The sequence below is a fragment of the Chlamydotis macqueenii genome, chromosome 1 (assembly GCF_036417535.1).
Source record: "Chlamydotis macqueenii isolate bChlMac1 chromosome 1, bChlMac1.mat, whole genome shotgun sequence".
Lineage (NCBI taxonomy): Eukaryota > Metazoa > Chordata > Aves > Otidiformes > Otididae > Chlamydotis > Chlamydotis macqueenii.
Genome location: NC_141556.1, coordinates 204,166,953 through 204,180,017, shown reverse-complemented (window position 1 = coordinate 204,180,017; position 13,065 = coordinate 204,166,953). Strand labels below are relative to the sequence as shown.

The 13,065-nt window shown below is 44.4% G+C and overlaps 2 protein-coding genes and 1 long non-coding RNA gene across 4 annotated transcripts; 2 read left to right on the top strand and 1 right to left on the bottom strand.

The window, feature by feature from the left end:
• Window positions 1-100: 100 nt before the first annotated feature.
• On the top strand, window positions 101-2,910 carry ANKRD49 (ankyrin repeat domain 49). Its single transcript, XM_086739630.1, has 3 exons — window positions 101-149; window positions 418-981; window positions 1,872-2,910. Exons 2-3 carry the CDS (start codon window positions 724-726, stop codon window positions 2,328-2,330), a joined length of 717 nt encoding a protein of 238 aa, XP_086595756.1. The 5' UTR covers window positions 101-149; window positions 418-723; the 3' UTR covers window positions 2,331-2,910.
• Window positions 1,721-6,800, bottom strand: LOC147602389 (uncharacterized). Its single transcript, XR_015257508.1, has 2 exons — window positions 6,659-6,800; window positions 1,721-2,056 (listed from the first exon to the last, which is right to left on the bottom strand). It is a non-coding gene; the product is annotated as an uncharacterized LOC147602389 (long non-coding RNA).
• On the top strand, window positions 6,678-11,887 carry C1H11orf97 (chromosome 1 C11orf97 homolog). 2 transcript variants are annotated; one of them, XM_086739631.1, is made up of 5 exons: window positions 6,678-6,771; window positions 6,896-6,995; window positions 7,465-7,569; window positions 10,644-10,769; window positions 11,362-11,887. In XM_086739631.1, the coding sequence occupies exons 1-5, from the start codon at window positions 6,736-6,738 to the stop codon at window positions 11,367-11,369; spliced, it is 375 nt and encodes a 124-aa protein (XP_086595757.1). In that variant the 5' UTR covers window positions 6,678-6,735; the 3' UTR covers window positions 11,370-11,887. The 2 variants fall into 2 exon arrangements, with proteins under 2 accessions (XP_086595757.1, XP_010117144.2); XM_010118842.2 differs by lacking the exons at window positions 6,896-6,995; window positions 11,362-11,887 and adding an exon at window positions 10,900-10,962 and having other exon boundaries at window positions 6,681-6,771.
• The last annotated feature ends 1,178 nt before the right edge of the window (window positions 11,888-13,065 follow it).

Below are 13,065 nucleotides of genomic sequence, written 5' to 3'. Positions count from 1 at the left end.
CGACGGTTGGTCAGCCGCGGGCCGGTCCCAGCAATGCGTCACGTCCGGTGGCGGGCTCGGGCCGGAAGAGCTCCTTGGGGTGGGTGGTGGGCGTGCGTCCCTCGGTGAGTGGCCCCGCCCCCGGAGCGCGCCGTTGGAGCGGGCAGCAGGTCAGTCCGCCTGTGAAGCTAAGCAGGGCCGGGCGGGCGGCCAGCGTGGATGGGAGACGGGAGGGACGGCGAGGGGGTGCGGGGGCGGGCGTTGAGGCCCTGCCGGGGCGGGCGGCGCGGCCTCCGCGGAGGGGAGCGAGGCCGGGGCTCCCGGGCCCGGCTCGGAGACGGGGAGGGCAGGGCGGAACGCCAGCCGGGGCTGGCTCAGCGGGGAGCCGCAGAAACGCCGCTTTAGTTCGAGTTTTTTTCTCCAAATCTCGTTTCTAAGACGCGGAGTGTTTCGAGTGCGCGCTGCAAAGCACCCGCTCAGCCTGTGCGGGTCTAAAGGTGACGCCGCTTTTAGAGAGGGACAGCACGATGTTCTCGCGTGGGTATTAAGCGGGCATTCTGGCAGAGCCGGCAAAGCCCAGCTTCATGCAGGAGCGTGGAGTTTGCTCTTGAGTTTTGCTGTTCACGGTGTGGCAGATGTCTGCGCCATCCGTCAGATGCTTTTACTGACAATTAGCGCGTGGACAACAGTAAAAGTTATTATAAACTCCGTTGTATATCTGCTACTTACAGGTGCTGACTGAAAATGAATAAAGACAAACATATCGATGACGAAGATGATGACAGCGAGCTGTTTGAGGAATTTATGGAGAATTTCAACCAACTTGAATTGCTGGAGACACACAGGCACTTGATTCCTGTAGGAACTCAGAGCTGTTGGTCAGGACAGTCTGATGATGACGATGATGAACAAGAAAGAAGTGAGGAATGGTACGAAATGCAAGAAAAAAAAATGGAAAAAAATCCAGAGAAATTGCTACTCTGGGCAGCTGAAAACAATCGGGTAAGGCGTTTATTCTGTTCATATATATCACTGACAATAATTTTGAGCAGATATTTACAGTTTCCTCCACAAACAAAAGCTCACCTACACAATCCTTTCTCTCTCTGAACTGTTTTGGTCCAGCTTTGCAAGCCACTGTACGTAAAACATCTCCCTTTGTAGCCCACACACACAAAAATATTTCTGGATCAATTAGATTTCAGAACAAAAGCTTTGATTGTAGTTCAGAGTTAAAAATAACAGCCCACTTCTTAAACTTCTACAAAGTGAAAGCATGCCAGGCTCTTTCTTCATGGCAAGTAAGCCTTTTAACTGGAGTGGAGAGGGTGTATCTGAAATTTTATTTTCTCAAAAGCTACACAAGCTTTATTTCTCAAAAGCAGAGGATGGGTGACTGTTTTCCTGTCTCTTTATGGGGGAGGAAGGGTAAAAAGCTTTTTATTCTTGGAAGTGAGGGAGAGACGACAGAGATCCTGTTACGTAACTGATCACACCCTTGTCCACATGAATTTTCATGAGTTGCCTTTCTCACACACAAGCTCCATCTACAGGTCTGTGGACGTACTTACTTTTGCTTAAAGCAAAGTGGGGAGAACTAGTGCTGTGTATTTTTCCACCAGACTGTTCATGTTGTATCTCTTTAAAAAAAAAAAAAAAAAGCCACAGCAAACAACCAAAAATAAACGCAAAACCCCCACAAGCCAGAACAACAAAAAAAAAACCCACCTCAGTAACAAAGTAACAATAACCGGTTTTATTTTAAAATCTCTTGTTGCATTTCAGCCTTTTTGAGACTGACAGAAACTGTTTTCTCGTAAAACTTCAGAACAGTAGACCCCATACATCTTGTTTGTAGAGTTTAGTATTAAATTATCTGTTTCCTTATATAGCTGAGTACGGTGAAGAGGCTCCTTTCCGAAAAGCTGGCTCCGGTTAATGCTCGTGATGAAGATCAGTACACTCCTCTCCATCGAGCTGCCTACAGCGGGCACTTGGACATCGCGCACGAATTGGTCGCCCAAGGGGCAGACGTTCACGCGCAGACAGTGGACGGCTGGACGCCTCTGCACAGCGCCTGCAAGTGGAACAATACAAAAGTGGCCGCGTTCCTTCTGCAGCAGGGTGCGGACATCAACGCGCAGACAAATGGTTTGCTGACACCGCTGCACATTGCTGCAGGAAACAAAAACAGCAGAGAAACCCTTGAACTCTTACTAATGAATCGCTACGTGAAACCAGACCTGAAAAACAACTTGGATGAAACAGCCCTTGACATTGCTAGGAGGACTGACATTTATCACTACCTTTTTGAAATAGTAGAAGACTGCATAAACGCCGTGACCCCTTAAAAGTTGTGGTTACGCTTGTGAACATGAGGTTGGCTGCCTCTTGTTTGTGTTCTGCATGCTCAGTGGTGGTCTGTCCCTGTGCAACAAGGTTTTAATTTAAGGTACTTCGGTATTCTCAGGCAAAATGTCACTTCTTACACCTCGGCTCAGTGGTCTCGCTCATACTTTTAATAACAGAGGCGTCACTGCTGTTATTCAAGGTATTCAGAAAGCCCCAGTAATTTCAGTGAGTCTCCACTTAGTGCAGATTTGGAGGGGCTTTTGTAATTGGACTGTCCTGTCAAAGCAGGAGGGAAAACTGGAATATTTACTTGATGTGAAAGAATTCTGGCTTGGTTATGCAGAGTTTATTACAGCTCACTTGAAAATTATTTTTTGAGAAATTTAACTTTTTTTAACACCGCATGAAAGCTCAGAATGAATGTAACTTATTTGGGTGATACGCAAAATGTTTAGTGATCCTGGTGTAAGGCTCATTATAAAATATTTAACCCTAAGTATTTTGTTGCCATATTTTTAATTGAAAGCTCAATTATCAATGCCATCACCTGTTCATAAATCAAAAGCATTATGCATAGGATGGTAAAGTAGTTTTGGTTTATATTTCCCTTGTACTTTTTCAAGAAATTACTTTCTGTGAAGATCCTGTTTACTCTTCCCTTGCAAATTAAGTTGAGGAGTAAAGTTTTAATATCATGAATATGGCATTGAGTTAGAACAAGTAAACCTCAACCGTATGAGGATAAACAGCCAACATACTGTTGTGTCTGTGTCGTAGTTCAGCCCTGATCAGGACCAGACTACGCAGTCTCTCTCTCACTCCCCCCACCCTCCGAGAGAACAGGGGGAGATGATATAAGGAAAAATGGCTCGAGGCCTGAGATAAGGACAGGGAGAAAATCCTTAAAGTTACTGTTATGGGCAAAACCAGACTCGACTTGGGGAAAACTATTCATTTATTACTAAAACTAGCAGGAGAATGAGACAGCAAATGAGATAACCTCCCTCCACCCCTCCCTCTTCCCAAGCTTAACATCTCTACTACGTTCCCCTCCGAGCGGCACAGGGGGGAAGAGGGAATGGGGGTCACGGTCAGTTCATCATGTGTTGTTTTTACGCCGGTGCTTCATCGTCGGGGGAAGAACTCCTCACATTCCTCCCCTGCTCCGTTGTGGGGTCCCTCCCACAGGCCACAGTCCTTAGTGAAACTGCTCCGGTGTGGGTCATCTCTTCCACGGGTGCAGTCCCTCCAGAACAGCTGTCCCAGCGGGCCCTCCACGGGCCACAGCCGCCTTCAGGCATGCACCTCCCCTGATGTGGGGTCCTTCACGGGCTCCACGTGGATCTCTGCTCCTCCGTGGGCCTCCATGGGCTGCAGGGGGACAACCTGCTCCACCGTGGTCGTCACCACAGGCTGCAGGGGAATCTTGGCCAGGAGCAGCATTACTGCTCCCCCTCCTTCTGAACTGACCTTGGCATCTGCAGCCGTTCCTCTCACAAGAAAAGTTCTTCACAACAGGCTGGCAGACGCCTCTCAGAATCTCTTCACATCATCCATCTCATCTTCTCTCCACTTCTTGCAGCCTGAGTTGGGTCCAGTCAGCCGCCTGGTGAGAGGCCAGAGGGTGAGGCCTGCAAGGCCCATGAGGCCTGTGCCTGCCCCTCTGTGCCTCTGCCCCCGCTCAGCCTCTTCACATCTTCTCTCCTCTTTTTTTTTCTGTTTTCCTTCTTAAATACGTTATCGCAGAGGCATTATCATGGGACATTCTGCTACCAATTGGCTCGGCCTTGGCCAGCAGCGGGTCCGCCCTAGGCCCGGCCGAGTCCACTGAACAAAGGGGAGCGACTTCTAGCAGTTTCCTACAGAAGCTGCCACCTTAGGCCCCCCCTCACTAAACAAAACCACAACAATCTGATTGAGTTACAGCTAATTTAGTGCAGGACACACTCAACAGTGTTTCTTTTCCACTTTTGAATCCCCAAAGGGAATTCCTTATTCCAACTCAAATATTAGGACATCAGCACAGTTAAAAAACTTTACTGGTATTTTTCCTCAAGATTCCTTAATTTCCAGACCATTCATTTATTTTCTTATTTGCCACCTTTTTAATTTGTGATAGCTTGTATTACTAATCCTGAGCACTCGCATGTGAGTTGGGCTTCCAAAAGTTCTGACAGATTTGGCTGCCATCATTTAAGTAAACTCAAGGTGATGGGGTGGGCTGGTTAGTTTGTTTCTTAAGACTTTGAGGCTTTAGCACACACTTGTGTGCGGCTTCTCCCTGCAGTCATGCCAGCTGGAACCTCAACTGGCATGCAGTGAAGACCTGGGACTTTTCATCTGAGGTGTTCTTGTCAGGTCTTAGCACTGAGTACTGTTTGGTTTAACTTAGCAGAAAAAATTTAATTAATGTTATAAATTTTCACAACAGACATCATAACTTGCTGCTTCTGTTTGTCAGTTCAGAAAAATTCTATGATTTTTAGAATTTATTTGAGAGTTTATTTTACCTGTGTTACTGTTCACATCAGCTGTATGAGTCTGAATCTTTCAACTTCTCTTGAAGAATTGACTTCTCTGGATTATTTAGCTATCTTTGTGAGGTCCAGTAATGTACACTTCCTGTCTTTTTTTTTTTCTTTCTCCCACCTTGGTTCAAGTGTAAGTTTGAGACAAAAATCACTACTAAATACAAGTATTTAATGAGTGCGGGTATTTAAGTACAAGTACAGTACATCTCAAAACAATTACTCTGAGCAGGCAGATCTTTTTTGATCAACAGTGGTTTGGAAGGATACTCACAGAACTTCAGCAATGCTCTCAGCCCAGCAGATGGTCTGCAAAGTGGTGTATTGCATGGGAATCAATACACTAAAGGGTTTTCCACAGTAATGGAAATGGCATGCTGCACAATTTCAAGCTTCAACTTTACAATCTATAATTCAGGAGTGGAGAAACCTGCTTTCTCTGTGTTAATCAAATTGAACTGAAAAGTGAATATAAGGCCTGAAGTGCTCTCACTCAATTTGAGAGTTGTAACAAAACAGTTTGTTGTCCTGTGCAGAAGCCTTCCTGAGTGATCCCAAGCTCCTTCCAGACACCGCTAACAGCGCTGAAGCACCTTTGTAACAGCAGCAGCAGCAGGGCTGGGGTATGTTGGCCCACATCTGGTGCTCTGATCAAGCATTTATTGAGGGCATCTCTGCCATCTGCCTTTCTAGAAGCCCTGGTCTGCACTTCTGTTAGAGAAGTGCCCCTGAACTATGAATGGTACAAATGATTTGTAATGCTGCTTATTTTGAAAGCTTGGTTTCAGGACACCTGTGGAATATGAATACACCTTGAAATGCATCAAGGAAAAATAGACAAATGGATTATATCATGCATTTGTGTAACTAGACTTGGTTTATATCTTATAAAGTCTCACTACTGTATGCAAAGTCTTGATGTTGAGGAAGCTACTGCAGGGTAAAGCTTCCAACCAGGCGAGCAGGACAGCTTCCCCATGTGCTCACTGGCAGTGTTATCCACTGACTACTGTAACTGCCAGCTGCTCTTTGTTCTCAAAACTTTTAAATGGCAAAACAAGGACAGTCAAGTCTACTTCAGTCCTATGAACAGCGTCTCAAGATGCCTCATTGTATGAAGGGCGTTATTAAAACCAAGCTAGTACTTGCGAGTATTAGTAAATCTACGTCATCCATCCAGTTAAACTGGACTCTTCTGTCCTTATTTCCATCGGCCCGCCATTGCCTCAGGTGAGGACGACAAGGTCTCCTTTGACAAGGCAGGCCAGTGGTGTCACCCGACGGGGGTACAAAACGTTTGTGATGTGCGTGCCCGCTGCCAAGTGCTGTAACACTGACTGACAAACGAGGAGCCATGAACGATACCTAGAGCAGAGTTGTTAATGGTACCTAGGGCTGTCACCGGCCCTCTGCCCCATGCGGGCTTTAGGTGGCCATGGCCTGCTGTCCCCTGGAGATGGCGACTGGCCACACCCTACCTCAGAGGCACCCCTCGTTGTCGACACTGGCCTGTGGAAGGGGTACAACACTCCAGCCGTGACTGGAAATGGTGGACTCGACCTGCCCCCGTCGGCACAAGGCAGTGGGCTCCCTCCCTCAAGAACCCGCGCTCCCGCCGAGGCGCAGCCCAAACATGGCGGCGGGCAGCGCCTTGCCGCCCGCCTCTGCCCCGCCGGGGCGCTGGGCCTCGGCCCTGCCCGCCGCTCCGCCGCCGCGCTCCCTATCGCGGGCGGAGGGGTAGAGCCGGCCCGCCCCCGCCCGCCCTCGCTCCCTTGGCAACCGGCCCGCCCGGCTCCTACCTGCCCGGGCACGGCGGCGGCCATGAGGGCGGCGAGCGGGGAGCAGCCGGCGGTGGCGGCCGAGGAGGCGGGCAGCGATGTCCGCGGCGAGGCGGCGGGAGGCGGGCAGCCCTGTGAGCGCGGCGGTGTCCCGGGCGGGCGGCGGGACTCCGCTTCGCCGTCCCCGCCCCGCTCGTTGCGGCCTCCGTTCCCGTTCCCCACCCCAGCCCTCACCCCCCCGCGCCTTGCCCCCCGCAGCTCCCCACTGATCCCCTGCGGCCACCTGCCTCTGTGGCCCCTCGCCTCCCCCGGCCCCGCGTACCCCACCACGGCAGGGGCGTGGGTAGTGCCCTGTCAGGTAGGAACTCCCGTGCCGCCATGATGTGCCCCAGTCCCCCTTCAGCTCCCTGGAGACCCTCTTCAGCTCCTTGGAGATCTCCTTCAGCGGGGACATCTCCTTGGTGACGTCCTCCATGCGTGGCCCTGCCTTGGGGGGTGGTTCGCCAAGGGAAGACGCAATGGCCATGGCTTCCCCGAGGGCCCTGGGGTGGCCTTGGCCCCCGCATGGGAAGAGTCACCTCGCCATGCGCGGCAGCCCACCAGCCCTCCCTTTGTAGATTTACCCACCGCCGTTCTCTTGTGAGGCATCGCTCGATGTCGGGGAGCAGGGCCTGGCTAAACACTACTGTGTATTTGTAAATTATTTGTCTTAAAGTGCATTAAAGACAGAAGCTAGAGCAGGATAAAATTACATATATTTGACAAAGCATGTTAGCATTCAGGAGGTTTAAAATAACTGGTTATTTTGTAATACGTTTTACTAACAGGGAAGAAATTTGTACATGTTGAGCCATCTAGGAGAGTTAAGGAAATACTTGAAGAGGAGCTTTATTTTCAGAAAGAAGCATACCACATTAAACATCCAGCTGCAGGTAATTCTCTTTATCAGCAAATGGCAAGTGTTCATCGGGGCACATGAAATGTAAATTGTTTTAATGAACTCTGGCAAAATTATTATTAAAAAAAAAAAATCAGCCCGAACATTTATGTAATAGCCTAGGGAACATTTAGGAACAGAAGAATTGCATATAGTCTCTTACTTTTTTTTTTTTAGTCTGAAATTACAGTACCATAGAGAACATGGATATTTCCATATGATCTATCAGTTTAATAAACCAGAAACAAACACCAAGCAGTAGGGAGGTTTTATAGAATCATAGAACAGTTTGGGTTGGAAAGGACCTTCAGAGGCCATCCAGTCCAACCCCCCTGCAAGGAGCAGGGACATCTCCAACCAGATCAGGTTGCTCAGAGCCCCATCCAACCTGGCTTTGAATGTTTCCAGGGTTGGGGTGTCTACCACCTCTCCAGGCAACCTCTGTCAGTGTTTCCCCACTCTCATAAAAAATTCTGTTTTGTTACCTTTCTCTTTGAAAGAAGTGTTGTAGTTAGTAGAATACTTTGTCCCCTCCTGCTGTTAAAAACCGAAGTTGGTATTGAAAAGAAGAAGTTGAGGTAAGAATGGTAAGGGTAAATAAAGGACAGGAAAACAGTAAAAGCAATGAGAAAATCAGTCTGTTTAGGCAGCTTAAAGGTTATGGAGAGACTTGATTACAGTAGGCAAATGAGGAAATGGAAATCCAAGAGGGAACAAGGTGTTTGGTCTGGCTAAACTATTGAAAGTTCTGAGAACTGGAGGTAAAAATGATATAAAATCAGAGTAGATATGATTAGAAGTTTTTTAACTAAGAGAGAACTTAATGATGGAAACAATTTAACAAAGATTACTTAGATTCACCATTTTTAGTACATACTTTAAATATTTTATACTTACAGCTAGCCCTGGTCCAAGGTCATTTGCTGGTCTTGATGCAGGAATGAGCCTGAAGCCACGTGACCCATGTAGGACATAACTCAGGTCATGCTGGTGGTCTCTTGAAAACTTAAGATCTATTAATCTAATTGTAGAAAATTAATTTTCAGTAATTTGACATGTCTGAGAATAGGACATCTTATCTGGTTGACTACAAGGTCTTATTACCTTTATTAGCCAAGTCATTGTATTTTATTAGGTACCTCTCTGTAATCCACCAAGTAAAGCTGGTTATTTACAGCTTCTCTTGTTATTTTGTTCTAGTGGCCAGTATATTAAAAAAATATGCCCAATTAATAATGTTGATTTGCATGATTCAACTCCTTGCTTTTCTTGAATTATTTTAGTGCCTTTTTCAGTATACAGGATTTTCTTCCGGAGAAGTTGTATAGACATATATTTGGAATACCATCTGTTCATAGTATTTCAGTATTTGTATCACTAGTAGCCTGTAGAGAGAGAACCACCGACTTATTTTACAGCTAACATTAGCGCTAGGACCTTGAACTGTTTGTCAGCTGTTACTCCTAAATGCGTTATCCTTTTGCTCCACAATACACAATTCCCATTCTGTACCCCTACATTCTTTTCCATAGAGGAAAGCTATTCCTTGGTTATATTAAGCTGCATTTTGTTGGAATAGGCCCACCACTGTCTCTCCTAATCATTACATCCTCCACAAATGTAATTAAGGACATTTTTTCCTTTATTTCCAAACTTGGAAATGTTTGGAGAAAATCTGTCTGTTTTCTCTTATGCAGGATTAAGGCCCAAATCTACACTTATTCAATATGAATTAAAACCAGTTGGGTTCAGAGATGAAAATGTACGTAAGTTAGGTCATGTAATCAGTATCCTGTCAGGTGTAGAGACCATTTGAACCTGCAACTCCATTACTGTGATTAGGCTCCTAAGGCAATTACAGCACAGACCTGCAAATGAACTACTTATGTAGGCTCTGTTTATAGTAAATGGAGAAAAAGGCACTTTGAAAACACAATTCTTCTGACTTGTCCTAGATAGCTACTGCTGCCCTGTTGTGCTCTAAAAGTGCCTGTTCTTTTCCCATTGGCTGCAAAGGGGTTCTGGACGAGTAGCCGAATTGCAGATGCTAACATTGGTCTGCTCAGTCTGCTCGTGTGTCTAATGTCACTAAGAGCTTAACCCAACTGTATTTCACCGCATCCATCTGCCAATGGATCAAAATTGTCTGGAATATTTCAGTTTGATCATATAAATGGATGCTGCCATATATGTTCTCGTGATGTCTGGGGAGTCCTCCAGTGAAATGTATGTTACGAAAGCTTAAAGTACTAAGGATAATATAGGAACACTACAAACATATTTGTTACAGGGATGTGTAACAAGCTCCATGTATAAATGGTATGTATAGCATAATAAGTTATATGTGTAGCATAACAATTATTTATACTACATGTACAGTAAGGTCAAATACATGTTGGTGTACAGATTACTCAGCAAGTACCTAGCTCCTTTCTAATCTGTATACATCTGGAGGATTAGAGATGCTCCCAGAGTGGCCTGGGCTCTAATAAACAACAGTTGTCAGGTTGGGTATTTACTGATTTACACAGTTTAGATTGTTAATAAGTTGATTGTTTTACATAAATTAGATGGCTAGTAAATGGTAGCCTTTCCACAAAATAAATTAGCTGGGTTTTTTTTTTTTTTTGTTTTGTTTTGATGGTGTATGGTTTGGTTTGTTTTGGGTTTTTTTTTTCTTTTGAGGGGTGGGGTTTTTTTGTTCTTTTGTTCTGCTGTCTTTTTATGAAGGCATTTGGTATCCCAATATGACCGATAAATCATGCATCGATGGTATTACTGCTGTTTCTTGTACATTATAGATCAGCTGCATCCTGCTTCAGTTAGGAGCCTAGTAGTCCTAAGCTGTTCTACAGACAGTAGAGAGCGTCGTGTACCTTTAGCAATCTGAATTGCTCTCTGAAGATGTCAATCTCTTTTAATTAAGTGTGGAGGAAGATTATAGTGTTCTGCTTAACTACTTCTAATTACTGTGTAGACCAAAGGGACTGTCTTTTAAAAGTTACATTAATTCTAGAACAAGTTGAAGTAATCAGTTGTAACAGTATTATTTTGACAAATTATTAGCAGTGGCTCTGGAAGGAATTTGGAGCGTGAAAAAGAATTTCTCCATCGGAAGCCTGAAACCAATGTCACAGAACAGAAACGGTTTACTTTTACAGCCTCAATTCTACTCAAGGCATGGAGGAATGAAAAGTAAGAGTCAATTATAAGAAACTTTAACTGTAACACCTCATTTTTAAAACGTAGAGGAATATTATTTTACAATTCATAGACATACCATAGGACTGCAGACCTGTTTTGTTCAATGTTATTTTTTCATCAGATTACCTATACGGTCTTATATAGTGATCACTTCTTGGCATCTTTCTGCAGAGCTATCCCCTCTTCCTTTAGTAAGTAGCTAACAAACTTGAAATCTTTGCATAAGAAACCTGTTTAGGACTGCTGTGTGGGGTCACCTTATTTCATATTCTGAAACCTTTTGCAAATATCTGGAGTAATCACTTGCCTCCTACTGATGAGTGGTGAGTGTTGGTTTTGTGTACATAATGAACTTCACTTGCCTTTCTTAACATCCAGCCTTAACCAATTCAAATGTAGGAGAAATAAGTAGAACAGACAGAAAGAAAAAAATACATATCCATGTTGCTAAATTTACTGAAGTTAATGCATTTATTTTTGCTTCTCCCATTTACTGCCTTTCCCTAAAAGTAACAAGTAGTTTGGAGGGGGCTCACTATGTGGTTTCTCACCCGTCCTTACAGCGGATCTTGTTTTTTTACAGATTGCTGAACTGTAGTGCTATGAAGACCTGAGTCTGTTGTGATGTGTCAAATCAAGCCTCAAAGTGACTAGCTGCCTTTAGAAATGTAGATCGGTATTTCTGAGATTTTGAAGATAGTTCTGCTTGGATAGGGAACTATTTCCTTTGTTGTTTTATTAATATCCTCATACTGCTTTTTAATCAGATGTTGTAGTCGCCAAATCTGAACTATATTTCAGCCAGCGATGAAGATGTCACAATCCAAAGATAACAAAATGTTCTTGCTGACAAAAATATGCTACTGTGAAACTTGACACTTTCATGGGCTTTTCTGTTGCAATGTGATGCTACGTTTCAGCAGAAGACTGTAACATAATTGAAGAGATGCCTTAAAGTGCCTTAGGCTGAGTCCATTCATTAAATTGAGCAGTTCATAAGCCAAGAGTTTGTGATTCAGTATCTAACGTGATTTAATAAAAGTTCACAATAATGAAGCCTGTGATGTCTCTATATATGTAAGAATCATCATAGTGTCAAAGAACCACAGAGGCAGCATAGAGCCGGAAATAACATGTCACTTAACTCTCACTCTTAACCATTATTACAGTGAGGTAATACCAAATCATTAGTTTGCTTTGTATTATCACAGCACTTAGGAAACAAATGTGGATCTTTCTAGGTACTGTATAAAACCAGAACAAAAGATAGCTTTGAAAGGTCAAGGATGATCGGATCCTGTTGGTCAACTATTGTTTGCACAGCTGGTGCTGAAAATGGGGAGTTGGCTTTTATGGCTATGGAATGTCCCTTCTTTGAGGACTAAGAACTGCTAGGAAGAGATGAGATTCACCTCAACAAGTGGGGCAAAAGCTGTGTTTGTAGCTTATCTAGAAGGATCCATGATTGTTTCCTAAGTGCACAAGAAATACGTGGTTGTGATCATTTGCCTGACCAACCTGGGGAGGAGAACTAGAAGTAGGAGTGACAGGGAAGGGAGATGACAATCCAGGACCAAACAAGTGAGGAGGTAGTGGACCAGGTTGGTAGGCATGATATTTCCTGTTTAACAGTCTAACTTAATGATCAATCTCTGACATATTTCTAGACTAATTGTAGCACACTTTTCCAAATTAATAATACTTAGCAATTACCCTACAGTAGCCAGAATTCTTCCCAGACATCCCTCCAGCCCATTTGTGGGATAAACAAGTGTTACTGTCTTTTTAAAGGAGGGAATTGTATGGTACAGCAAAAAAAAAAAATTCACTAGGACTGATGGATAATTTAAGATCAGAGTTGAAGAGTTCCTTACTCCCAGTGCTAACTCAGACTGATAATTCATATCTTTTGTAAGGTGTGATCCTAAGAGGTGGAGGCAGGATTTGTTTCTGGGGCTCCCAGATCCTAAGGAAGTATTTAAACCACACTGAATACTGTTAAAAAGGAAGATTCTCACTGAGAACTTCGTGAAGCTAAACTTTGTTTTCCTTTGCTTTCCTTACAATGGAATGAAATGGGATATTTTTTTTTTTTGATTGTCTGGAGCTCTTCTCTGACACTAAAAGTTTGTTTTTATTTTTGCATCAGTGAAAAGGGGGGGGGGAACCGCTGAGTTGGCTCCAAGCCAACTCTTTTCAGCATTTCCATTTGACTTCTAAATGAAAATAATTATTGGCACTGAAAACTGCACCTGAGGAACTAGAGGAGTAGCTGTTTCAAAACATT

Excerpts from the sequence above, each read along its gene's own strand:
- ANKRD49 (XM_086739630.1), top strand. The coding sequence starts at position 724 with ATGAATAAAGACAAACATATCGATGACGAAGATGATGACAGCGAGCTG. Across the intron at positions 982-1,871 it reads GGGCAGCTGAAAACAATCGG|CTGAGTACGGTGAAGAGGCT; the intron begins GTAAGGCGTTTA and ends TTCCTTATATAG.
- C1H11orf97 (XM_086739631.1), top strand. The coding sequence starts at position 6,736 with ATGTCCGCGGCGAGGCGGCGGGAGGCGGGCAGCCCT. Across the intron at positions 6,996-7,464 it reads CGTGGGTAGTGCCCTGTCAG|GGAAGAAATTTGTACATGTT; the intron begins GTAGGAACTCCC and ends TTTTACTAACAG. Across the intron at positions 7,570-10,643 it reads CATTAAACATCCAGCTGCAG|TGGCTCTGGAAGGAATTTGG; the intron begins GTAATTCTCTTT and ends AATTATTAGCAG.